This window comes from Stigmatopora nigra, chromosome 12 (genome assembly GCF_051989575.1).
Source record: "Stigmatopora nigra isolate UIUO_SnigA chromosome 12, RoL_Snig_1.1, whole genome shotgun sequence".
Lineage (NCBI taxonomy): Eukaryota > Metazoa > Chordata > Actinopteri > Syngnathiformes > Syngnathidae > Stigmatopora > Stigmatopora nigra.
Genome location: NC_135519.1, coordinates 14027285 through 14052190, shown reverse-complemented (window position 1 = coordinate 14052190; position 24906 = coordinate 14027285). Strand labels below are relative to the sequence as shown.

The window sequence follows — 24906 nt, the reverse complement described above, 5'->3', positions numbered from 1 at the left end:
TGAAGCAAAGCGGCTTACGTCAACAGGCACCTTTGACTTTTGGCGTCCAAAATAGAAAAATTGCAACCCGGGCTGGGCCAATGTGACCACGGGAAAGGAAGAATGAAAAGTCAGGATGCTGATAACACGCTGGCTGGCTGGCTGGCTAACTGGCCGTCCGGCCGGCCGGCTCCCCTCCTCTGATTCAAAGCACTTCCTGCCAAGCCCACCGAATGAGGTCATTGGCCCCGCAGGGGTGCCGGACACACAATGGGAGGAACTCCAAATACTGAAAATATGACAATCCATGAGTCAGCGAGGGCTTCTCTGCTTTAAGTACCTCTGTTAAAAGGCTCCTACATTAGCTAAACTTCGTCTCAAAATGCCTGGAAACCTGTCCACTGATACAAAACATGGATAACAACCTTAAAACTTCCTTCCCAGATTGTCCCCCAGCTTGCAAGACATTGAGCTCCTCTACTGTGTTTGTAACAAAATCTCCTTTTGGACTGTTTTCAGGCATCCAAAACCCAAACAGCGAGCAAAATGACCACCACGGAGACATCAACTTTTCACCCAACGCCAGTCAAACGGCGTATCCCATCCTTGTATCCAACCAGGAGCAGGTTCAGCACCCTGAAGACGTTCTAAACCCGGATCAAGTTCAGCATCCAGAACATGTCCCGACCCAAGACTACCTTGAACATTCTGAACATGTTTTAAATCGGGAGCGTGTTCATCATCCTGGACTTGTCCCTAGCCAAGACCACCTCCAGCCTCCTTTCCATGTACACAACCAAGGAGGCCAGGCCCAGTATCCTGGACATTGGCCGGAGCCCGTTCAGTATCCCGTACACACAGCCAATCGGGACCACGCTCAACATCCCGGACACGAGTCGAACGGAGACAACGTGGACTACGCTGTCCGGGTGCCAAATTGGGACCAGTCTCGGCATACCGGGCACGTACAGAACCGGGACCACGTTAAATATCCACACCAAATCCAGGACCAAGATGAGAGACCCATTCATGTCCAGAATCCGGAGCATTTGGCGCCGTCGCCCCTCCCACAGGTGGCGTCGCTGCTGATGTCACAGCTGCGACCCACCCTGGAGTACATCAACCGTTCGTTGGAGCGGCTGGAGCGACGGGCGGACGACCTGGCCCGGGACGCCGCCCGCCTGGAGGACGCCCGACGGCGGCGGGACGAAGAGCAGGCCGAGCGGCGGAGGCGGACGGACGCCGAGGTGGAACGCGGCGCCCGGCTGCTGGCGGAGTTGCGGAGGGAGCTGGAGAGCGGCTTGCACTCGCTGCGTGCCACCTTGCACTTCAACGTCAGCAGCCTCAAGACGGATTTAGATGTGAAGATCAAGCGGCACAACAAAATGCTGCAGGTGACATCAAGTCCTTCAATTCCACTCCAACTACTACTAGATGTCCAATCTCTTCCCTAGTTAGCATTAGCATAACTTGAACTCTATTTTTCTTTGCATTCAGGCTAGCTTGCAAGCCATGAATGCTTCTCTGGCAGAGCTCAAGCTAGACCAGGAAGCGGAGCAGGGGCAGGACCGGGACCAGGCCCAGGACCAGGCCCAGGATCAGGAGGCGGAGTCACCCCTGGTCCTCTCACAGAGCTCCACCTCTTCCGCTACCCTGTGGGAAGCCATCGACCGTCTGGACAGCATGGTGGTCAACAACACTGTCAAGGTCAAACCGCAAAAATACTCCTTGGGGTAGGGGTCGGGGATTCTTTTTGACAGAGAGAGCCCTAAACAATTCCTAGTTTTAAATGTTATTCCTTGAGAACCATACAGGGGATGTCAAGTTTTGGAGTCACTTTTAAATGACAAAATGGCTAATCAATGAGTATCCATGAGGAAAATGCATATAGAAAAACAATGAAATGAAAGTGTTTTTTACCTTTTGGAACTGGCTCGCCGCTTCAGGTGGACGTCCTGGCGGAGGATCTGGCGGCCGCCTCGGACGGCTTGGATGAGCTGCGGCGCGCCGGCCTGGCGCTGGGCGAGCGCCTCAAGCAGACGGCGCGTGACGGCCAGGTGCGCTTCATGGAGACGGGTCTGGAGGTGGAGGCGGCCAAAGTGGCCGTCCTGGAACGCGTGGAGCAGCTGGCGGGCAACCTGAGCCGCCAGGGTCAGCGTCTTCAGGTGTTGGATGTGGACGTGGACGACCTCTACACCCTCCTCTACAAGAACACCTCCTCGCCATCTTCGTGCGACTGTCGCCACCTGGACGAGGCGCTGGACTGGCTGCGGAGGGGCGTGGCCAACGCCACCGAGCTGGCTCACGAGCAGCGTCGGCTCTTGGGGGAGGCCCGGCGGGCGGCCGCCCAACGGGAGGCGTCCCTGGAGGCCGTGCGCCTCGGCCTACGGCGGGTGAGTCGGCCGGTCGGCAGAATTTAGGGCGTCGGCTTGCTATGGCTTCCTCTTTCTGTAGCGTTATTCCAATTGACTTTTGCGTTTGGCGGCAGTTGACGGAGCGGACGGCGTCAGAAGAAGAGAGGACGGCCGGGTTGGAGGCGTCCGTTCGGCTCCTGAGCGTCCGTGTGGGGGAGCGGCGGCCCGGCGACGGCGAGCCCCCGTCGGAGCAAATCAAAGGCGTGCTCTCGGAGATGAAGCGTCTGTCGGCCTCCTTCAACTCGCTGCTGAAGGACGCCATCCGCCACAGCGACGTCCTGGAGATCCTATTGGGCGAGGAGGTCCTGGAGTTCCTGGAGTGGCCCGTCCACGACCAGGAGGCGCACTCCATCCCCGCGCTCAGGGAAGACATTAGGAGCCTCAGGGAGAGCCTCCATCCAGCAGGGGGCCCCGTGGGTAAGGAGTGGACTCTGATCCGCACGGTGGCGCTTCCTGTCTTTCAAAAAATAACAGGTTATTTCTTTCTCCTGGCAGACGAGGCGGAGGAGGAGCCCTCGGCGGACGAGCCTTCGGGGAACCGCAGGGGAGGAAGCGGAACCTCCCACGATGGCGGCCACTTGTGGAAACTGGAAACCAGTGTGGAGGAGCTGAGGTCCAGGTTGTTGAAGATGGAGGAGGAGAAAGAGGAGAAAGAGGAGATGGAGGAGGGCTACGATCACCAGGCGGCGGAGACGCTCCGGACGGAGGTGTCGCGTCTCAAGAGGGGCTTGGAGGACCATCTGCGGACCTTCAAGAGCGTCTTCAGCAACGCCGACGTGCTGGAGAGAAGCCACGCCCCTTTGGAGCTGGACAAACTCTACCAAATGATGGCCGGCAAAGAGAAGAAGAAGAAGAAGCGAGCGGGCGCCACGGATGGACGCCGTCACGGGAGCCACGCTTAAAGGACCACGCCCTTAAGAAAAGGCCAATCCCGCAATAAGTGTTCAAGTCATTGGCTGCCCTTGACGGTCCAAAACGTCCAATCTGTTAGAATCTGCCCTGCAAAAATTCTCAAGAAAAAACACAATTAGGCAGATGACATTTTGCTCAAATATATATACTAGCCATGGAAAAAATAGACTCATAAAGTCAAAGTAGCTACTTCAAAATGTCATCAAAGTATAAGTTACTTCTTGTGTTTGGAGGGCGGTACTTTAACTTTATCTTTTTTTTTTAATAGAAAATGTATAAAGAAATAACTGACCAGTAACGGTACGCTTTATTTTTTTTTTTTTCAAATGAATGCTGCTCTCGGTGACCTAGTGTTTGTTAGCCATGCTAATTAGCATCTCAGTTTTAAGTTGCAGCACTACTTTACATTTAATATTTGTGGCAAATGATCAAATTGTGATAGATTTTTGATTGGACGTCAAGTACCGTCAAAGACAGGCAATGAGTTCTTATTTCACCCCCAAAAAATTGATCAACTGTAAATATTTACTGTATATGTTTAAGTTTCTAAGCTATTGAAAATATGTTCTTCCCTTTCACAATAAAGCATTCATCTGCTGAGCAGCTTAAGTTTAAAAAATGCTGCCAAATTCTTCAAAATATTGATATTTTGTTGATTGTTGTACGTATAAATTGTCAAAAACCTATTTAAATAAAGTTGCTGAAAATGCCTGAATAGAATATCTTTATGCTTGTAAGTATTTTAATGATGTGAATTCTACATCGTACAAAAATAAGCATCAAAAATAGAACTACTAAGACAGTCCATTCAAAACTAGACTTTTTGACTAATAAAAAAAAATAAAAAACAATCTAATTTAAACAAGAAATGAAAATGTGCAGTTATATATTTGCAAATATACTTTCCTTTACTTGATATTTGGATATAGTACACAAAGGCTAACTAAAAACTAGCCATTAGCTCTGTCAATGAATAGCAAGATGATTGACTTTATCAATTGCCATTGACTACAATTATCGTCCGAAAGGCCATTTTTTCCACTTTTTGTGTCAAAGGCAACCAATGAATTGAAAAATAACATTTTTTTTGTTCCCTCTCACGTGGCACTTTATCTTTAGTAGACGTCCAATCCGATTCAAGTGGGAGGGTGGCAGTGATTTTTAACCAATTGTTTGGACGTCTACGGTCGGCTAAAATAAAATGTCTTCTCGCATTCATTTGCCGACATCCAATCTATTTGAAGTGGGAGGTACGGCATAGATCGGACGTCTATGCTTGTCAATGGCGGCCTAATCTACAGAATAGATGGCGACATTTGACTGGCGTTGGTCCTTTGACATTGTCAGTGAGGAAGAGGAGGAGCGCCGCTTGGACGAAGGCGCGTGGGGCGGAAAACGTCACGACGGGGACTCACGTGGGCGGCGCTGGAAGGGCGAGGCATACAGGGCGAGAGGGGCGCCCCCTCTAGGCCGCCCGGGGAGTGTCCAGGAAGTTCCACGGCGAAGGGCGGCGGGGAGAGTCCCGTAGGTCAGGGGCGGGGCCGCCATCCCGTCTTGGTTGGGAGGAAAAATAAGCCAGTCATGATACAAATAGATAACATTTTGGAAAGAATATGTGAAATATTACGTGGTGAAAAAATATATATATATTTTGGTCAGTTTTAAGGAAGAAAACTCTTGATTGTAAATTAAAAAAAAGGAACCTGAGGTCTGTGGGGGCGCCGAACGCCACTGGACGCCGTGGTGGGACGAGGAACGGGCGGCTGTGGACGCGGCGGACGCCTGGGACGACCAGAAAAGTCCACGATCAAGTGAGGAAAAGACGGAATCTGGAGAATAGAAAAAGACTTACGGAGCGCCGGAGATTTTGCCACACGCGGCGAAGGTTTTCCGCGCTGTAGCTCTCGTCATCGTCGCCGTCTTCGGCGCCCGGCGTCCGCCCAGCGCGCCTCTCCATCTCCGCCGTCGGGGTTTTGGAGCGGCGCGGGGCAGACGGCGTCTTCCACGCTTCTGCCGCCACAAAAATGCAACAGCGCTTTTTGTTATAATTATTATTATTATCATTGAATTGTAGCATGAATATGAAAAATATCCACCTGTCTTGGTGTTGGAAGCACGGCAGCGCAGGCTAGCCCGGTACAGCGAGTCCAGCTCTGACAGCTCCTCCTCAGGGGGCTCCGTCTCTGTTGCGTTCTGGGAGTTGTAGTATCTGTTGACGTTTTGCGCCCAGCGCTCCACCGGCGGCACGCCTCCGGCACCCCACGGACATGAAGTCCCGGGGGGCGGAGCCGGGTCCACGAGAGGTGAGCGGGACCACTTCCCGGCGGGGGTGAATGGCTCCTCCTTCCGCTGGGTAGGCGGGGGTAATTCGGACGGGACCGGGGCCGGAGGGGGCGGGGTCGGGGTAAAAGTTTTTGTCAAAAGTATTTGGTCCGGGACAGGCTTTTCACTGCGGAGACAGAAAAAACAAATGGGGGTCAATTTTGAGGGATAACAACTGTGATGTTCAACCCGTGTGGCTAAGCGCTAATGGACATTTGACCTTTTTGACCAAAGGTCATCTCCCCACAGAGTACCTGGGATGGCGTTGCTGCCGCAGCAGAAGCAAAAGGTACTGCTGCCGCCCGCGCGCTTTCCTCAGGCACCGCTGCCGTCGGTTGTGAGCGCCCGAGACGCCGTCACCGCCGCCGCCGCTCGCCCACGTTAGCTTAGCTACTCGCGACCGCGCAAAACACAAAAAAAGGGAAGATGGAGGAAAACAATGTGACGTCATGCACAAATGAAGACAAATGGAAAAGATATACGGACGCTTTAAAAGCAAAAAAGGAAGACATTCAGGCTTATGATAACCAATAATAGGTTTAAAGACGGTCCAATAACTGAAAAAAAACTAAAAATGAGAAAAAAATGAAACAAGGTATGAATATTAAAATAATGTGCGATAGGTGTTTTTTTTTTTTTTTTTTTTTATCCTCACGAGGGTCGCGGGCTAGATTAAAAACAACGCCTGAGTAAAAAGGAGGAAAAGGAAGGTGAGCAGCTTACAGACGGCGTCGTTGACCGCCGAGAGGGCGGCGGCCACCTGGCGCGCCTGCTCCAGCCGCACCGATTGGTCCAGCAGTAGCTCCGCCTCCGCCACTTCCGGGCACCCATCCGGACCGTCGCGCCGACCTGTGGGCGGAAGCGGACGTTGGCGCGGGGCCATTTTGGAGGCGGTCCGGATTTGACTTTTGAGCGTACCCTGGATTTGCAGCTTGTCCAGGTCCAAGTACTTGGCGGGTCTGGGGTCGAAGCCCAGGCGGGCCTCCCTGTCCTTCTCCCGCCGGCGCAGCTCCTCCTCTTGGCGGGCGTTCTTCAGCACCCTCTCCTGAAGCTCGTCCAGCTCGCTGGGGCCCGCGGGGGGCGCTGTTGGGCGCATTCGTTAGAGCTCACGTCGGAGAAGGCCGCGTTCGGTCGAAGCCCGGTCGTACTGGGGCTCCCCCTGGCGGCCGGGAGGACCTCCCGCGGAACGGCGCCGCCGCTTTTGGATCTGGCGCTCCTCCAAGACGGTCCCGACGCTCTGAAATGACGCACAAAGGAATGATCATGTTTAGAGGTCCAATTTGTGCTGACTGGGAGAAGCCGGCTCTCACCGCTTGGGGTCCAGGGGGCTGCCCCCGTTCCTCTCGCTGCTCTCGTACCCGCTCTCTATTCTTTGGATGAGCCCGGAGGGGGGAGCCCCGCCCCCGGCCTCGGCGGCGGGAGTGGCGCTCAGCGCGGTGTAGCCTCGCCGCGCCAAGACGGCGTCCATGTTGAGCACCTCGCGCCGGGGCCTCCAGGAGGGGCGGCGCCCGGCCCGGGTGACTTCGGGACGGGAGACCGTGGGGACCGTCCCGGCCGTCACCGGCGAGGAGGGGCTTCGGCCGTGGAGGATATCGCTCATGCTTTCCTTCCAGTCGCAGAGTTTGCGGGGAACCTGACGCTCCTTCAGCGTCTCTCCTGGGGGGGAGGGCCGAATATATTATGGATAAAAAAATAGGCACATTTTCAAGCCATACCTTCGCTGTGATAACCGGCCCAGGAGGATTCGCCGTCCGCTTTGGCCCGGCGGGGGCGGTTGGAGCCCCGCCTCCTGTCTCGCCCGGGTGCGAGGACCGCTCCTCCCTTTCTCCAAGGCTGGGGCGACTCTTTGGCGTCCGGCGCTGACCCTGAACGGGAAAAACGCTTTTAGCGCATACGTTTCACCCCCCAAAAAGAGGACAACCCCAATGAAATGAAATGCTCGTTAGTTGGGAAAAGTGCAAAAATGAAGCTCGCCAACTCCTAGCATTGCAAGTGATTAGCATATAGGCTAAACTATTATGCTTAAAATGGCAGTGGAGGCAATAATCAAAGAAAGTGACAGCTTTTGAGAAATAGAAAAAAAGGTCCAGCTTTACCTACAGCTTCCGGTTCGTCAAGGCGTTCGGAGCCGGCGACGGTGGTCGGGGGGCGAGAGGGCCGGCGGGACGGGCCGCTCTCCGTGGACGAATCGGTGCGAGCGTCGCTGGAGACGGACGGCTCGCGACCTGAGGAGGTGGACAAAGTGGTGAAGACAGTCAAATCAAGCCAAGGAATCACCTAGCTAGCAAAATCTGCAACGGTAAGCTAGGCTACGTTACTTTAGCAGTACTAGGACTACGATGACGACGCCCGGTTTGGTTACCTGGGCTCCTGCGTCCGTGCTACTACTACCACCACTCCTAGCTGTGTCGTAGTTACCCGAGTCCTCGCTGTCGTAGCTGGCCCGGTCGGGGTGAGGGTCCCGGTCCTGGGCTGGCACCGGGGTGCCGCGGGGGTCGGCGTAGAGCAGCAGGAGGGGCTGGTAGTGGCCCTTGATGCAGCGCCACACCACGTCTTTCCACTTGGGCCCGATCTAACACAGCGAGGATAGCGTTAGCTCAAACTAAAAAAGAAAGAGATTGCAGCGTGGGCAAAAACATTCCGACCACACCCCCGACCCCAAAACAATGGAGGGAAATCCGTGTTTTCGCCGGCCAGCTGGCCACGGAATGTCATTGGACCGCAACGTGAGAAAAAGAGGGAGGGAGGGCGTTTTCAAGATGGAGGGGCGGGGCTCAGACATGGACCGTAATCTATCTTTTTTTTTGCATTTTAAATATTTAAATTGGTTTACAGAGTATATATATTTTTAGCCATGCGATGAAAGTTGATCAAAAAAAATAAAAAGGCCAAACCTCCTTGACGTGCGCGTCGTCAAAGTACATCCAACGTCGTATTTTGGTTTGGAAAAAGAAGGTGGAGTAGTGGCGGCCGTAATAGCAGACCACGCCCACCAGGTAGAGCTCCGCCCTCCGAGCCTTCTCCTCTGTCACTCTGTAAAACAGCTGAAGCGGAATGGCAGGCGACCGCTCAGTCCCATGACAGAACAGAGTTCCCACGGCACACCCGGACGGACGGAGGGGGGCGCTCACGTCTCCGAGGCGCAGGCACGTGCCCAGGGTGTGGATGACGTCCTCGGCCAGGTCGGAGTGGTCCGAGTCCCACACCAGGCCGATGGCCACGATCTCCGGGCTGTTCAGGAGGACGCGAGTCGTCCGCAGCTGATGACCGCAGCGACTCTGAGGGTTTGGGGAGAGAGAGAGCTTAAACGGGGGTTGGGGGTGTGTCTAAAACGGGTTGGACTCACGGGACAGTCGCGGAGGTCGCCCATGCCGGCGTTCCGGAGCAGCTCCCCGAACATTCCCGGCGTGGCGTTCTGCCGGGACTCCAGCATCTTCACCGCCTGGTTGCTGGGCAACGGGAAGCAGGGGGGGCGTGGTCACATTTTCAAAACAAAAAGAAGTAGTAGAAGCACTGCATGCTGGGACTCACCACAGGGAGGTGGTGGAGACGTAATGGACCATTTGGACGAAGGGCAACGGGTCCGAAGATGCGCCGCAGCTGCTGCACACACACTGGCAGAAGAAGATCATGATGAGCTTTATTGTTTTGTTAAATAGAAAAAAAACATGGCGGATATTTGCAACAAAGATGCTAACAATGCTAACTGGTTTACTGTAGTCGGCAAACCTATTAGCATCAAATAACGTGTCTTTTTTTTGCTGAATGATGAAAATGAGGGTTCAAGCGGCCACCTGTTCCAAGAGCATCATGGCGAACTTGCGGTGCGGGATGCAGCGCCCGGCCGTGCACACGTCTTCTCGGGACTCGTCGGCCACGTGGAAGTGCATCCTGGTCAGGATGTTCTCCTGTCACGAGAGCGGCGTCAGGCGCCGTCCGGGACGGGGAGAGAGGCGGCGGCTTTTCCTTTTACAAAGCACTCGGCGGCGTCGTCCATGGTGCCCAGCTGGAAGCGCCGCTCGTCCCGGAAGGGCTGGGCCAGGGCGCTGCGGAGCGCGTCCGAGGGCAGGACCGTGTCGCTGCTGTGCTGGAACTGGGCGAAGATGCCCTGGGGACGGGAAGACAGATGGGTTAGGGAAGAGGGACAGGGCCAAAGCCCGGTATCAGGACGACACTTCACCTTGAGAGCGCAGAAGACACACGAGTCCTCCATGCACTTGTGGGACGTCAGCTGTCGGAAACTGCGGCGGAAAATGTCCAAATGCCAAAGGACCTGAGTGCAAATACAGAAAAAAATTCATTGATAGTGTTTTATCACTCCTGTATTATCCGGACTATAAGTTGTTTTATAATTTGGCAGGGGTGTGGCTTGTACTTCAATGCCAGCGAATGACCTAATTTGGCAAGAAAAGCGCACCCCGACATCAGTGGTGTTTGAAAGCACGTTCCCTCCCACAGCCGGCCATATGCCGCTTTGCTCCGGCCGGACGCGTCGGCGGACATGTGGCGTGACCTCCCGTCATTCACTAAAGCCCGAATGGGCGTTAGATAGAATGGCAGCATCGTTTTCAGACCACATGTCGCGGCGGGGGTGAGTGGAACATTTGAAATGAGTCACCTGTGCGTCATCGCTAGGTGTTGACTGACTTAACTCTCGGATTTTTCCTCCTAGATGCCGTTTTTGAAGAAAATTTACGTTTTGGTCAAAATCAGGTGACTTGGATTTCAAAAATATAAGATGGGGATAGCTCAAATTGACTTGTTAGCGTTAGCGCCATTAGACGGAAACAAACAATGTTAGCAAAATTTGACAAAGTAGCAAAAATGGTGCGACACGGGATCGAACGTGTATTTTGTACCTGCAGGGCGCTATTTAGGAAGCAGTTGTTTTGTCCCGGCTCGTTGCTCAGCCCTTTACTGGGTGCCACGGAGGTCCACGTGGCCGCCGCCCCGCCGCCAACGCCACCGCCACCCGCCGTGAAGTAGTTCCTCTTCCAGGACATGACGAATTGAACGTCTTTCGGTTTTGCAGCGACCAAAAAACGGGATAAGATTTCGTTGATTTCCAGGACGGAGCGCGAGGGAAGCGCCCGGGGAATCCAAAGAGTTTTTCTGGTTTTAACTCTAGAGCTGGACTTCTCGCCATCCCAGTTTTGGACCAGAAGGCTCAGATTTCAATCAAGGTCACTGTAGGAGACATTTACAACAACAATTAAAACACTTTCATTGTACAACACTAAATAGTGCATTTTCCAGACTATAAGTCTAAAAGTCAGCTGGGATGGGCTCCAGCACCCCAAAAATGGATGGTTTTACGGCATCATTAAACTAGAAAGCGTCTTTCCGATCTGGCAACCCAGTCGGCATTCATGCTTTTAAGGTGTCATTAAACTGGAAAGCGTCTTTCCGATCTGGCAACCCTGATGCTCGCCAATCTACGCAGCGATTCTTTTCCAAATTCCAAATGCGTCACACTATGTCCCCCCCAACACAATAAGCATCCGAGAAGTAGGGGGCGGTTAACCTAGGATGGAAGAGCGAATTGACGTTGGTGCTCGTCCAAAATAACGATGAAAACGCGCACATTCTACCACAAACCGAGTCCACGTGAAGGAAACGAGACTAAAAGGGCGATTTAGAGGAGGCGGGGACGCGCTTTGTCACATGAACACCATGACATCACTTCTAGCAAACTTCATCGGGAGAAGAGCGGACGTTCGTTCACTTTCTAACCGTATTCGAACAGGGCCGGCCGGCCTACGAGCTCGGCTTTCGTGGCTGAATGAATGAGACGTAACGGTCGAGCCCCCCGTCCGTGGGAAACGAGTCCGGTAAAAGCGCGTAGGTTCGGTTCGGCACCCGGTCGCAGCTGTATGGCGGCTCACCTGAGGCTGCTGTCCGGGGACGAGTGAGGGGGAAAGCCGGCTGTGTGTCAAAGCGGTGCCGGTGCCGTTGCCGGTTCCGCCGGCTCCGGACGTTCCCGGTGCGGGAAGAGAGGAGCGGAAGGAAAGGGGGGCGGGGCTACTACCTGCACCACGGGCACGCGAACGAGCGCATGGCGATGACGTCACTGTGTGTGGGGCTGTGTATGTTTACCTTTTGTGTTTTGGTCGAAATGCGACTCAGCTGTCACTGTAATAAATATTTTTTTGTTCTTAAATGATGTTTTACGTGAATGTATTTTTTTCATTTTACATTTTACTTTGAATTGATGAACAGCAAATGATATTTGCATGACATTAACCGGTTCCAGAATAAACATTTGTTCATTTGCCTATAACAAACAAATGAAAGCTATTTAAATAAATGTGTCACTAAAGATACAAAATATATTGATAATATTTGCGGAACAGCACTTTTGTGACAGAGTTCTGCATCTTTGGGTCCAACCCAAGCCAAATAATAATTTAGCAAGGGCCTCTATTAATACTTGGCCAACAAACCATTTAACACTGTTATATTTTACTACAGTTTTGTCACCAGTTCAAAGCAGTCTTAGATGAAACTACTTACCGGTTGCCATTTTCCTTCTATATGTCCAATTACAAGGTCCATTTTGAGGTCAACTGGAAAACAATAGAAGCTTATATTACTCGGCTGCAGTACTGTAGTATTCTGGCAAACATTAAAACTAGAATTCAGTCAAGATAGTTGGTCTTTGGGGCTTTTCTGTCACTTTTTGGGATGAAGTTGCGTCCAATATCAAGTTTGCTGTCTTTGCTGTTGTATTTTCAAGCTAAAAAAAACATGATCCTTATGTGAACATCCTCACTTTGGCACTTTTTCTTTTTTTATAGTATGTTCAGGTTCTACTTCATTGTGTGGCTGTGATTTAAAAGGGTGGGGGCCTTGTTTTTCCACAGCTATGACATAATGATCATTGAACATGCTTTTTTTTATGCTCCGGTGCTTTTCTTCAGAGGCCAAGTGGAGGTAAAGAAGGCACTGCAGCCTCACTGCACCACTCTGCTGTCGTTTGTGAGTTAAGGGGGGGATTGGGATTCACTCAAAAGAGGAAAATGCAATACACAACGTACAGATGTTGTTACAATTTGGGAAAAAAACAGGAAGCAGAATAAGTCAGAATGAACGAACACATTGTGCGTGTAACTGATGATAATAACACGAGTCCAAAATGTAATGAACACATTAAAAAATCTCACCCTCATAAAAATGGACATCACTTGAATTATTTTTACCTTTCATTTTCTTTGCCTTGATTTATCTTCCAATTTCCGGTCACGGATGGCTACGTGCTGCCCGAGTTGGGCGGGGCAAGCGTCGACTTTCCACCAATGGCGCGCAGGTCCGGCAACCCTTTTGCGGCCGGGGTGTGGGCCGCCTGGTACGGACATTCCCGGCGCTGCTGCCAATAAAAAAGCTCATTAGTCCAATGTTCTTATAATGCAATTGGGAAATGAGTGTGCTTAACATACATGATGAATGAAAGATGGAACTTGTGGACGGACAAATGGATTTCAGTGGTTAACCTTCTGCCCCCACCCCGTCTCTCTCTCTCTCTCTCTCTAATAGCTCAACCCCCTCAATAGACTAGAATCATCTCCTTAGAAGTTCAGAACCGGTTGCTGATGTTGCGCCGGTTTAACATAAAAGTCCGCCCGATTAGCAGAGGTGGAATTCTCGCCGGGGGGGGGAGCACTTTTCACGCAACATGGAACCGCCGCGGGGTCCCAGAGGGTTGGCGCCCGGCCAGGACTCCAAGTGGTCGGCCTCCGCCGTCATTTCGGCGGTGCAACAGCAGGACTACTCGGCCGGCGTGTGGCTTCGCAGGAGGGACAAACTGGAACAAGTAAGGTAGAGAGAGAACAGCATTCCAGGCTAAAAAAAGAAGAAAAAAAATAATGCAGTTCAGTATCAACAACATTACTTTCTATATTACAAAATGAACAACAACAAATCCCTGGGCGTGTTGAACGTAATATGCGGAAAATGCTTGCTAAATGAGTGTGCTTAACATAAATGTTGGAGGCCAAGGCAAAGCCATAAAGCAAAGTCCCAGATGTTTGCAGGTGCTGCTTCCCAGGAGACCTCTTGGGTGTTTAGTGGAGCCCAGTGCATCCTGGGTAATAACATATAGATTCTCCGCCACTCGGATGTTTATTGCTTTTCTCTGCCGGCGTTCCCCACAACCATTCGAAAGGTATTGGACACAATTTCAACCGCAAACGTTTGTGTCTCTGGCCAATATTAAAAGTATGAAATTACCTTATCTTAAACAATATCCACTAAAGGAGAAGATAATAACTCCAAACCATGGAAATGAATAGATTTATGATTCCAAATCCAGTAGAGGGAGCCATCTTCAAATGTTAGTCACATTATCATTGCAGTAATATTTGTTGTATTAAACTGCCAATATTATACTACAGCATATTTTGAGCATGATTACATCTTCAACCGAAAAATCTAATAAAAACTGAAAAATGATAGCATAACATACATCTTTGATGCTTATTGTATGGCTTTTGCATGACGTTTTGGTCCAAAATGTCATTGCATTTCATTGTTTTTTTGTTTTGTTTAATCACAACATTTACAATTTGGTTGAGATGCACGGGAGGATCATTTCATAAGACTCCAATGCTTCCATTTCACTCGACATCTACACAAGAACCGCAGTGCCATCAACTAAAAATATAGCAAAAAGGGCAAAAGTGGATGCACAACAATATTTACCGGTGCAACTAATTTGGATCGCGTGCTGGCATCGGAGGGCGGGGCAACTCTGTCGGCATGGCGTCCACACGCGAAGCCGGGATGAGACGAGACCAGCGGAAAGCTGGACCGTCGATTTTTTTTCTTTTCCCCTTTCCCTCCCACTTTTAGTGTCCGCCAGGGAGAAGCAGGAGAAATGTGAGCTTTCTGTTACATAGAGAAAGAGAGAGAGAGAGCAAGAGAGAGAGTGAGTGTGAGAGAGTGAGAGTGAGAGAGGGTGAGATGGGGAAGAGGAGGAGATTAAGAAATAGGTAGATGGACGACCAGGATGCACAAGAGGAGACGTGAGGAGAGAGCAAAACATGAAGAAAGTGGCTAGATTAGGGCGCTGGAGATCATAGACAAACAAGACAGACAGAGACAAACAAGACAGACAGACAGACAGACAGAAGAAAGACTGGCTTTCAGCAGTTGCCAAGAATCGATGCATCATGAAGGTGAGCCCTCGAGCCAAAAATGTTGTATGGTACCGTCTATTTGCAGTGGAACTGTTGCCTCCAGTCCCCTAGGGGGCAGTACTGTTTTACTAAATGACTGACTGAAAGTATGGTCTACATTAGGGGTGCTCGATACGTCAATCGCGGGCTACTAGTCGATCGATAAGGTACAATTGGTACAGATTGCAGGACAGTAAGATTTGAGCCAGTAAAATAATACAATTCAATGTTGTATGTCTCGTTACTACTTTCCTACGCTACTTTAGGTCCTTATTGGCTTTGGGTCCATTTGGGATTCTGCTCACTCACGCACAGAGGCGGAAGTTGCCAGAGTCAAGCGAGGAGAGCTTGAAACACCTGATAGCGTCTCCATGGCAACGCCATGACTGGCTCCAGCAGCCCGAAAAAAAAGACAAGAATTCAAGTATACTTGACGTGGAAACGAGGGATAATAGTGGCGATAATTGAAAAAAAAACTCCAAATCATCGGGGTTGGCTCTCGTGCACCCCTTAAGAGATGGCGCCCAGGGCGGTCGCCCACATTGCTTATGGCACAAAGCGGCCCTGCTTACGTGGATTTCAACCGAGTTGCATTCAACTTTTCTTTGTCAGAATTACATTTTTAAATCTGATTTAGATTCAGTTGCTTTTAGGGGAAGGCTGGCCTTAAATTGGGGTTCATGAAGGCGAAAATATGGATTTGGAAAATTGCTTGTCTTGACATTTTTTGCATGCAGCCGCAGCACACACACACACATATATGCACGGATACACACACACACACACACACACAATTAGTCAAGAGGCTTGGTAGAGGTAATTAAAGATGGGTGTGCCAAAGCCGCAATGTGATCCACCTGCTGGGGTGTCAAGAAAAATGCAAAGCTTGGCCAAATCATCTTCTTTTCTTCAGCAAGGGAAACTTTAGCCTCTTGTGTCAGCGCGCCACCAAAGGTGTTGATTACATTATCCATGTCGTTCCGCTACTAAAAATAGATTTTTTTTCTATATTGGATTTCCACACAGGATTGGATAGATACGTACTTACGTCTTTTCGGTAGCATCAAGCTTTTTTTTCCTGAAATCTATCCCCGCTGACTTTGGCCACACCCTTCATTGGCGGCCAGCCAATCGCAGAGCACGAGGAGACAAAGGAAGGACGACCAATCATAGCTAGGGTTGGGCAATTTGGAGTCTTCAATGAGCTTAGCCATGCATACTCCACACAACGAGGAACCACCAGGGATCGAACCCTCGACCCCAGAACATTAAATCTTTTGATTTGAAATACATATTAGCGGCCATGTGACGCGGGTTCGAGTCCCGAGCCGGTATGTGTCCGTATAAATGAGCCGTGGCTTTGTGTGTGTTCGTCTGGTTCGGGCTTACCTTTACCCGGACGGATTTCTTCTATTGTGCATTTTTCCAATCCCAATACTTCATTCCTGGCGGCTCGCATTCAATCAGCGCCAGTCCACGTCCAGTTCCCTCAACGGTGGCGCCTGCCGTGAAAATCAGAAATAAGGCCGAGCACAAAAAGAACAATATATATATTATATATATGCATATGTATATGTATATTTAAAATCAATGTCTTCTTTTGTATTTGAGTCTCAGCAAAAGTGCATCGTGATTTTTGCCCTGCTGTGCTGCTTCGCCGTGCTGGTGGCGCTCATCTTCTCGGCCGTGGACCTTTGGGGGGAGGACGAGGACGGCATCACGCAGGACAACTGCAACAAGGACTGCAGGTGGGCCTCAATGGGCATTTTTCAGGAAAGTGCTGGTTGGAACTTTCTGTTTCTTGGACTCAGGGTGGTCTTGGTGGAGAACATCCCGGACGACCTATCGTTTGGGAACGGCTCGGCGTCCCACCTCCCGCTGGCCGAGGGGCTCTCGGCCCTCCTGGACGGGGCCGTCCGGGTGGTGGAGATGGTTTCCCCAATCTGGCTCCTCAACTCCTCGGAATACGAATCCAGTTTCCAGCCCGGGGCCAGACAGGTCAGTTTGTTTATCACGTCTGCTCTACATTAACTGAGATAATCAAGTTATTACTCTCTATTTTTATGTGTCAGGGTCTGTGGGGTTTTCCGTGGCACATTTTTGCTCCAATTCCGGCCTACAGGGGGAAATTGCTTGTTTTTGTGGTTATGTTTTGGCTGCATTAAACGAGTTAGCTACCTCCGAGTGTGGGATCTCCCCGACTGTTATCGACTGGGCTTGAAAGGATTGGATGTGCGGAAGACCAAGAACTAATAAGACCTAGCGGCTGTTCATTAGGAGCTAATGGCTCCTCCTCCTCCTTCTCCTTCTTCTCCTCCTCCTCCTCGGCGGATCGGAAGCTAATGGGCTTTGGGCCAGCCGGAAGCGGCGTAACTGTGGATCAGCAAACTTTTTGCTGATGGATGAGATGCATTAACTAGCGCTGGGGATTGGGAAAGTCCACAAAAGTTGCAGACGGAGCAAACGAGCTGTGCAAACACCGGCCATCCATCCCGTCCGCAAAGACCCCATTTTGGCCTGTGTTATCTTTCATTCATTCGATATTTTTCAGGGAAAATGTCAGGGTTACCTGTGTTGAATTTTTCCATTGGCAAACTCGATGACGAGGCGTTTTTTTGGCCGACTTTGGCGCAGGCGGGCGACCCGTCGAGGGTGTTGTTCGCCCTTCAGTTCTTCTGGGATAGGTTCCAGCACCCCGCCAGCCTGCCAAGGAGAAGTCAGGTTGAGAAAAATGCTCACATAGGGACAAGTCCTCATTCAGTCATGTTGTGTCGGAACTTTAGTGGAAAATAAAACAGAGCAATTTGCAAAACCAAGTCATTTTTAATGGAAAAAAATGTCAAGAAGAAGCATACTTAGAAAGAACAAAAAAATGATCAGTCCTTTTGATTGTGGCACAATGCTGCCCCTCACAGGTCAGTCTTGTATTACCACGAGATGTTTTCTCATTTTTTTTTGCATCCGTCTGACAGGGCCGACTTCTGCTGTCCAAGCTGTTGGCCTTGAAGTCCAGGAAAGTCCAGTTGAAGGTCTCCAGCGAGACGACGGACTCGGCGGAACTGGAGACGCTGGCCAGACACGGTAGGCATTGGACCGACTTCCCGGTCTCTGACGGTCCGTCCGTGTCTTTTCGAACGTCCCGCCTTTGTTTCCAGGTGCCCAGGTGCGCTACGTCAACACCACGGCTCTGACCAAAGGTCACCTACGTTCCTCTTTCTGGGTGGTGGACCGGAGACACGTTTACATCGGCAGCGGGACCATGGACTGGAGATCTTTGGCCACAGTATCTAATACATGTCTTGTCTTGGCATATTGTCACTTTCACTACAAACATTATTTCAGGAGCAAATTGCAAGACTTGAAATGGGAGCATTGGTTCGACTCAAGCACCCCGTGTGTGATTGTGCGCATTCTCACCAGAGAAAGGAGCTGGGGGTGCTGGTCTACAACTGCAGCTGTCTGGCCCTGGACCTCCACAGGGTGTTCAACGTCTACTGGGGTCTCCAGTACAAGGACTTTGTCCCTTCCTTCTGGTCCAAACGTCTCTTCGCCCTCTTCAACCAAGACTCGCCCCTGGAGCTGACCCTGAACGGCGCCCGGGCCCAAGCGTACGTCTCCGTGAGTAAAGACCGGTAGAGACGGGCGAAGGAGGACGGGCGTTCCACTAGGGTTTTCATTCCGCAGACCTCCCCCGATGCTTTCATTCCCAAAGACCGCAGCGGCGACCTGGAAGCCATCGGGCGGGTCATCGGGGACGCCCGGCGTTTTGTCTACATCTCTGTGACCGACTACTTGCCCCTGCTGGACGCCGGCACAACCAGGTCGGTGCCGCCCCGTCCCTTATGTCGCTAGCGTGGACTAAATGGAATGAGTCCCATGCAAGGTACTGGTCCCAGATCGACGGCTATATCCGAGAGGCCCTGATCCTGAGGGGGGTGCGGGTGCGTCTGCTGATCGCTTGTCGGGAAGACACTCGTCCGCTGACGTTCAACTTTGTCCGGTCTCTGAGTAGTCTGTGCCTGGAGCAGAACAACTGTTCCTTAGAAGCGGTGCGTAAGACGCCAATGTCCTCAAAATGTTTCCGCCGGGACAGCGGTCAAAGACTCACCTGTGTTTTGCTCTTTGGCCGCCATTCAGAAATTCTTTGAGGGCAGAGTGCAAAAGGACGGAAGTCTCCGAGAGGTCAACCACAACAAGTTCGTGGTGACGGAGAGAGACCTTTATTTGGGTACGTACCTCGCCTTGTTTGGGCTGAACCAGAGCTAAACAAATTGTGAGCAAGGTGGTATGGGTCCCTGATGATGTTCCTGGCTCTGCTGAGGTAACGAGGGCTGGCAATGAATGTCTTCCAGTGAGGGCACCTCCAGTTTGGCCCTGGTTTGCTTCTCCACAGGTAATCTGGACTGGGTGGGGAATGAATTCACCTACAACGCGGGTATCGGCCTGGTGGTCAGTCAGCCAAGGGATGTCCGGTGGGAGAATAGCTCCAGGCTGGTGGAGCAGTTGCGGGTCACCTTCGAGAGGGACTGGTTCTCCAGCTACGCTCACTCACCCCAGACAGACAAATTCTATATTTGCGGCAAGCACCGGATGAACCGAATGGGACCGGTCAAAGACGGGCGAGTCGATGGGAAGGACCGTGGTGACGGGAAGGGTCAAGAAGACAGAGTGCCTGGCAAAGAAAATGGGCAGGAGACCCACCGGAATCTGACTCATCCGGACTGGTGGTCAACGGTGCAAATCAATGACTCAAAGGAACCCGATGGACCGTCCCCCGAGAGCATCCAGATCCTAAACGGACCTCTATGAAGGCGGATCCGCATGACGTGAAAAGAAAGGGCTTCCTTGCTGGCTTTTCTCCAGGATTTTTCAAGAATTTTTTCAACTGGCCCAGGACACCCCCCCCCCCCCCCCCCCAACCAGGACAAATGGATAGACGCTTGCATTTTTTTCAGGTGAGGATCAGTCAGCTATCTAGCGTGATCTAGTGCCTACTACAATAACTGCAGAAAGTCATACTTCTCAATTTGGAAGACCACCCTAGTATAATCACATTTAATTTGGAATATTTACATGCTGACAGAGAGTCTGTTTTCCAGTTTAGAAAAACAAATGAATGGGAAAAAAAACGTATAAAAAAACAACAGTTTTTGTTTGCCATTTAGTAGTTTGTAAACGTTTTCATAATTGTAAACATGAACTTACTTTACATTGCTCATGTTTTTCAGCATGACCGCCGCTCGCCCGCTCGCTTGCATGCGCTGCCTTCACTTCAAGACCTTCGTACGTACCTTGAAATTGAAAAAGAAGAATGCCCATTTAGTATTTTGCTACCTTTGCTAACACATAAATACTGTATCACAGGACTGCTGCATTTTTACAGGTAATAAAGAGAATGCGTATACCGATTTGCTGTCCTACGCTTGAATACAAGATGAATAAAGTTATCTACAAAAGTGCTAATAATGTTAGTTACTCACAAGGTCGTGTCAGATGCGGCGGTCACTGGCAGATTTGCGATCCCGGGGTAAGAATGATGCCATTGGTCAGCGCTCAAAGACAACGATCAGTTCGCAGTGTCGGGTATGCGGGAACATATCCACGGCCACGGCCAGACTCGGACGAAAGGCTTCTCCGCTGAGCCTCTTCTGGGGATCGGGGGGGCAGCAAAGCTCCCGAAAGTTCCTCATGGCCTCGCCGTCCGCTTTGCACGACACGTAGAGCAAGCGGCGGACGGCGGGCCCGTTGCGCAAGGCCCGGACCACCCTGGGATGGAGGCCGGCCCGGGAGGGGTTGACCAGGGCGAGCGGGTGCCCGTCCCCGGAGGACCAACGCGACACCAGGTCGGGGAGCACGACCTCGGCCTTCCCGGCGACGAACTGGCAGTTGTCCAATCGGTTGAGGGCGGCGTTGTACCTGGCGTCCTCCACCGCCTGCTCCACCAGCTCCACGCCCACCAGCGGGCGCACTCCGCCGGACGCCGTGATGCCCATGGCGCCCGTGCCGCAGCAGACGTCCAGCAGGGTCCCCGAGCCGGAGTCCGAGTCGGAAACGGGGGCGCACAAGTCTCGGATGGTGGCGTACAGGACCTCGGCGGCCGAGTGGTTGACTTGGAAGAAGGCGTCGGGCGAGATTCGGAAATTGAAGCCCAGCATCTGCCAAGGACAGTCAAGACTGTTATACATCTCCATATTTTGATTACAAAAGCTAAAATAAACATTGTTTTAGATATATAAAAATGGCTATAATGTAGTATATGTCATAGTACATTATTTTTATCTTCAAAATGAAGATTATTTTCTTCTATTCCACCCAAAAGTTCATCCCACATTTTCCGAAATCGTCGTTACCTGCTCGTAAATGTGGGCGTGGCCGTACAGGAGCTGGTAAGGCGAGTCTTGGTGCGTGCAGCGAGTCATGGCGCACTCCTGGAAGTAGAGCGAGTGCAGCTGGCAGGCCGAACCGGCGCCCTCGGTGAAGAACTCCGTCAGCTGGGCCTTGTGGGCCGCCAGTTCTTGCCGGGCCAGATTCTGCGGGTGGAAATGGACCACGGCCATGGTGTGGCCCGCCGCGTTGGTCCTCACCGTCACCTCTCGCCAATGACCCCCCTGGTGGAAGAGCAGGCAAGGCTCCAGGGGGGAGCGGCGGATGAATTCCTGATAGCACCTGGCCACTTGTTTGTGCTTGTCGGGCATGTTGGGCAGGTGGTCTCCGGTGACGCACAGCAGGTTGCCGTGCTTGCCTCGGCCCAGGTAGAAGCCCACCGTCTTGGGGTTCCCGTCCACCCCCCTGTTGACGGAAAAGGTGGACTTGTTGCGGTAACCGTCCCGGACCGGAGACGGCAAGATGGGCAGGACGGGGAAAGGGATGGTGGCTCCCCCGCAGAGCTCTTTCAGGATCTCCTCTTGATGCTTTTGCTTGACTTCAAGTTGCTGCTCATAACTGAGCCTCCACAGCGGCGTGACCACGGAAGCCAGCCTCTCCTCCCAGGAAAGGTCATCATCGGACCAGGTGACCTTCTTGGCGCTCTTCCTCTGGTTGTTCTTGGGTGGATTCTGGGTTTCCGGAACACTGACCAAAGTGTCTTTAGATGGTAAATGTAGAGAGTTCCTCCAAGTAGGATGCACGGGAATCCGTCTTGTAATGAGGAATGACTTACAAAATGCCATTGTAGATCAAAACGGCCTCGAAATGAGCGCCTGTAAAGCGAGAACATGCGTGTTAAAAAAATAATACAATAAAACACTGAAGGTGGCAGAGCACAAGTTTGTTGAGCTTTTCAGCAACGTTTAGATGGTAAAAGGCGGAGAGCGCTTTGGGGTCGCAGCGCTGTGACTTTTTCCGTGACGTCATCGCCGTGCGCCCACAATTGGCGTACGTAAATATTTCCGCCGTGTCGCAATGGATTCAAACAAGGACGAAGCCGAGCGTTGCATCAAAATAGCACTGAATGCCATCGGCAACAACCAACCGGACAGAGCCAAGAAGTTCCTGGAGAAGGCACAGCGTTTGTTTCCGACCAATCAAGCCCAAAGTAAGTCGAGTAAAGCGCTATTTTGGGGCTGTAAGAGCCAGCGGCGTGAACGGCGCTCACCGGTTGCATTGCTAACTGCTAGCATCATAATGGTTGGGGCTAGTCAGCATTCGAGTGACATCCCATCGTTCTGCTCCCCGGACAGATTTACTGGACTCGCTGTCGCGGAACGGGAAGCCTCCGGAGCAGAATGGCGGACCGATGGACGGAGATGCGCCCTCGGCGAGGCACCGTCATCACAGAGAGGACGGCGAGACGAATCCGCAGCGTCCCGCAGATTCGGCAAAACCTTACACAGCTGAACAGATGGAGGCGGTCAGGAAGTTAGTATCACCTTCTATCACATCGCCTTACCGGGATTTTATTCTCACAAAAGGAGCAATTTTCGCCTAGCCGATTTACATTGTGCCATTTGTTCGCTTTTCAAAATAAGAGTGTATACAGGAATTTAAAAGCATCCATTTTCATTACATTGTTAGTGCTATCGTGGAACAGCTTTTTTAAATATGTCAATTCATACTTTGGATAAACACTATCGGGCTTTTGTCTACTCATTTTTTTTCAATCTGACAGTGACATTTTTTTTAATAAAAAAGTGTGTTTTCCCCCAAATCTGCACACCCCTGCAGGATTAAAGGCTGTAAAGATTACTACCAAATCCTCGGGGTGGAGAAGACGGCTTCGGACGAGGATCTGAAAAAATCCTACCGCAAACTGGCGCTGAAGTTTCACCCCGACAAAAACCACGCGCCCGGAGCCACGGAAGCGTTTAAAGGTAGACGAACGTTTCAATAGGTCGGATCGAAGCTTTGACCCAAAAGCTGACCTTGGTCTCCCCGTAACGCTTGAGCTATCGGCAACGCGTACGCCGTGTTGAGCAACGTGGAGAAGCGACGGCGGTACGACCAGTACGGCGAGGAGCGCTCGCAGCCCGGCAGGCAACGACAGCACCGCGACTTTGAGGCCGATATTTCGCCCGAGGATCTCTTTAACATGTTCTTTGGCGGAGGCTTCCCATCGAGTAAGTAAAAAAAAAAATTACGGGTGAAATTTACCATGCTAACGTGCTAACGTTCTTCTTTTTAGGTAACGTCCACGTTTACAGAAACGGAAGAATGCACTTTGCGCAGCACAACCGACAAGAGAGGCGCGAACAACAGAGAGATGTGCGTACTTATTTGATTTGATTTAACCCTTTGAGTTGTAAAATCCATCTGAGAAACACAATCAAGTGGCGGAATGGCCAAAAAAGGCAAATTTTCATCTATTTTGACATTTAAGTGTGGCTCTCAAGGAATAACATTTGAAAATAGGACTGTGAAAATGTCTGTTTGTCAGAGGCTAATGTTTTTAGCGACGTGTTTTTGCGAGCAGGGCGGTCTGGCTCTGTTGGTCCAGCTGATGCCCATCCTGATCCTCATTCTGGTGTCGGCACTGAGTCAGCTGATGGTCACGCACCCACCCTACAGCCTTAGCTACCGCCCGTAAGCTAGCCGCTTGTCCGCCTGCCTAGGCTCCGCCCACCGCGCTAACAACTGGCTCCCGTTAGGTCGGCGGGCTACGTCCACAAGAGGCACACGTCCCACTTGAAGGTCCCCTTCTACGTGGGCGAGCGCTTTAGCGAGGACTTTAGCGGAGTCGATCTAAAGACGGTGGAGAGGACGGTGGAGGACGACTACATTTCCAACCTGCGTAACAATTGCTGGAAGGAGAAGCAACAGAGTGGGTGACATTTTTGTATTTAAATTGTTTGCCTAACGTCAATTCATGGAATGGAAATCCTTGCAGAGGAAGGCTTGATGTACCGCGCTCGCTATTTCGAGGACGCCAAGTCGTACCAAAGGGCGCAGAGGATGGGGACTCCCAACTGCAACCGCTTGTCCGAGATTCAAGTCATGCTGGACGGCTAGAAGCCATCGTAGGGTATGTCAAAGTATGTCTTTCACCCTGGATTTCTCTTTAACAGTCCTACTGCGTACTACTCTGATTTGTAATGGCAATGTTTGTTCTCTTGAAGGTTCTCGCGGTTTCCCCCCGGGGGATGGAACCCCCGCCCCCCCCATTTGGAGTGATTTGTGCAGCAGCCCACCCACCCGAGAGAATCAAACAAGCCTTACCCACATTGGGCAGCAAACCTCAGGCGGGAGGAATTGCGCAGCTTCTGTCCGCCATCCCAGACGACTTCCACTGACAATATTGTCTCCCCCGCTTTTGGGCAAGGTCCTCCATTTTGATCGGTGAAGCGAGCTGCTGAGATTTTTTGATTTTTCTCCCCTGATTTTTCTTGTCAAGAGTCCTTCCTTCCTTCTTTTTTCTTCCTTCCTTGCGCCCGCCTGGCCTTGCCTGAGCCCGGGCTCCCTTTTTGCTTTTCTAGTGTAAATATAGACTTTTTAACAGTGAGATTTATCAAAGTTAATATTATTTATTAAAAATGTTAAGCGACTGCTCGTAGTCGGCCAGATCAAGAGGAGTGAGAAATGATTGCACAGGTTCAACTCAACCTTGATTCAATTAACAAACTGAAAGTTGTATCGCCGTTTTCTCTTTCAATAAATTTTGTCTGGAATCGTCA

The 24906-nt window shown here is 51.2% G+C and overlaps 5 protein-coding genes across 14 annotated transcripts in view; 3 read left to right on the top strand and 2 right to left on the bottom strand.

Annotated features, from left to right (window-relative positions):
- The window catches only part of LOC144205242 (multimerin-2-like), a 7373-nt gene extending 3358 nt beyond the window's left edge, over positions 1–4015 (top strand). The window contains exons 5-9 of the mRNA XM_077729466.1: positions 499–1373; positions 1477–1686; positions 1926–2372; positions 2468–2810; positions 2889–4015. Coding sequence (XP_077585592.1) covers positions 499–1373; positions 1477–1686; positions 1926–2372; positions 2468–2810; positions 2889–3295 — 2282 coding nt within the window. The 3' untranslated portion in view covers positions 3296–4015. The remainder of the gene's footprint in view (positions 1–498; positions 1374–1476; positions 1687–1925; positions 2373–2467; positions 2811–2888) is intronic.
- LOC144205240 (ubiquitin carboxyl-terminal hydrolase 54-like) lies at positions 3044–14486 on the bottom strand. 3 transcript variants are annotated; one of them, XM_077729464.1, is made up of 24 exons: positions 14325–14486; positions 13064–13466; positions 12827–12990; positions 12141–12193; positions 10487–10814; positions 9808–9900; positions 9601–9735; positions 9422–9535; positions 9159–9241; positions 8974–9076; positions 8759–8905; positions 8522–8671; positions 8046–8199; positions 7724–7852; positions 7343–7492; positions 6938–7283; positions 6776–6864; positions 6546–6710; positions 6351–6476; positions 5882–6017; positions 5402–5754; positions 5158–5315; positions 5009–5087; positions 3044–4858 (listed from the first exon to the last, which is right to left on the bottom strand). In XM_077729464.1, the coding sequence occupies exons 5-24, from the start codon at positions 10628–10630 to the stop codon at positions 4704–4706; spliced, it is 3009 nt and encodes a 1002-aa protein (XP_077585590.1). In that variant the 5' UTR covers positions 10631–10814; positions 12141–12193; positions 12827–12990; positions 13064–13466; positions 14325–14486; the 3' UTR covers positions 3044–4703. The 3 variants fall into 3 exon arrangements, with proteins under 3 accessions (XP_077585590.1, XP_077585589.1, XP_077585591.1); XM_077729463.1 differs by lacking the exons at positions 12141–12193; positions 12827–12990; positions 13064–13466; positions 14325–14486 and adding an exon at positions 11513–11662; XM_077729465.1 differs by lacking the exons at positions 3044–4858; positions 5009–5087; positions 5158–5315; ... (3 more) ...; positions 13064–13466; positions 14325–14486 and adding an exon at positions 11513–11662 and having other exon boundaries at positions 5577–5754.
- LOC144205244 (inactive phospholipase D5-like) lies at positions 13247–20259 on the top strand. Of its 5 annotated transcripts, none has more exons than XM_077729473.1 (11): positions 13247–13437; positions 16412–16548; positions 16612–16798; positions 17773–17881; positions 17956–18083; positions 18221–18418; positions 18485–18621; positions 18684–18849; positions 18938–19028; positions 19194–19755; positions 20029–20259. In XM_077729473.1, exons 1-10 carry the CDS (start codon positions 13300–13302, stop codon positions 19607–19609), a joined length of 1707 nt encoding a protein of 568 aa, XP_077585599.1. In that variant the 5' UTR covers positions 13247–13299; the 3' UTR covers positions 19610–19755; positions 20029–20259. The 5 variants fall into 5 exon arrangements, with proteins under 5 accessions (XP_077585599.1, XP_077585598.1, XP_077585597.1 ...); XM_077729472.1 differs by lacking the exon at positions 13247–13437 and adding an exon at positions 14377–14800 and having other exon boundaries at positions 18513–18621; XM_077729471.1 differs by lacking the exon at positions 13247–13437 and adding an exon at positions 14378–14800 and having other exon boundaries at positions 18221–18408.
- Positions 17374–22658, bottom strand: trmt2b (tRNA methyltransferase 2B). Of its 3 annotated transcripts, none has more exons than XM_077729477.1 (4): positions 21151–22328; positions 20281–20955; positions 20006–20091; positions 17374–17503 (listed from the first exon to the last, which is right to left on the bottom strand). In XM_077729477.1, exons 1-2 carry the CDS (start codon positions 21967–21969, stop codon positions 20347–20349), a joined length of 1428 nt encoding a protein of 475 aa, XP_077585603.1. In that variant the 5' UTR covers positions 21970–22328; the 3' UTR covers positions 17374–17503; positions 20006–20091; positions 20281–20346. The 3 variants fall into 3 exon arrangements, with proteins under 3 accessions (XP_077585603.1, XP_077585604.1, XP_077585602.1); XM_077729478.1 differs by lacking the exon at positions 17374–17503 and adding an exon at positions 22395–22658 and having other exon boundaries at positions 19827–20091; positions 21151–21999; XM_077729476.1 differs by lacking the exon at positions 17374–17503 and having other exon boundaries at positions 19827–20091.
- Positions 22124–24906, top strand: dnajb12a (DnaJ heat shock protein family (Hsp40) member B12a). Of its 2 annotated transcripts, none has more exons than XM_077729481.1 (9): positions 22124–22334; positions 22480–22657; positions 22964–23109; positions 23185–23355; positions 23421–23500; positions 23709–23818; positions 23884–24056; positions 24123–24257; positions 24352–24906. In XM_077729481.1, exons 1-8 carry the CDS (start codon positions 22202–22204, stop codon positions 24242–24244), a joined length of 1113 nt encoding a protein of 370 aa, XP_077585607.1. In that variant the 5' UTR covers positions 22124–22201; the 3' UTR covers positions 24245–24257; positions 24352–24906. The 2 variants fall into 2 exon arrangements, with proteins under 2 accessions (XP_077585607.1, XP_077585605.1); XM_077729479.1 differs by having other exon boundaries at positions 24123–24267.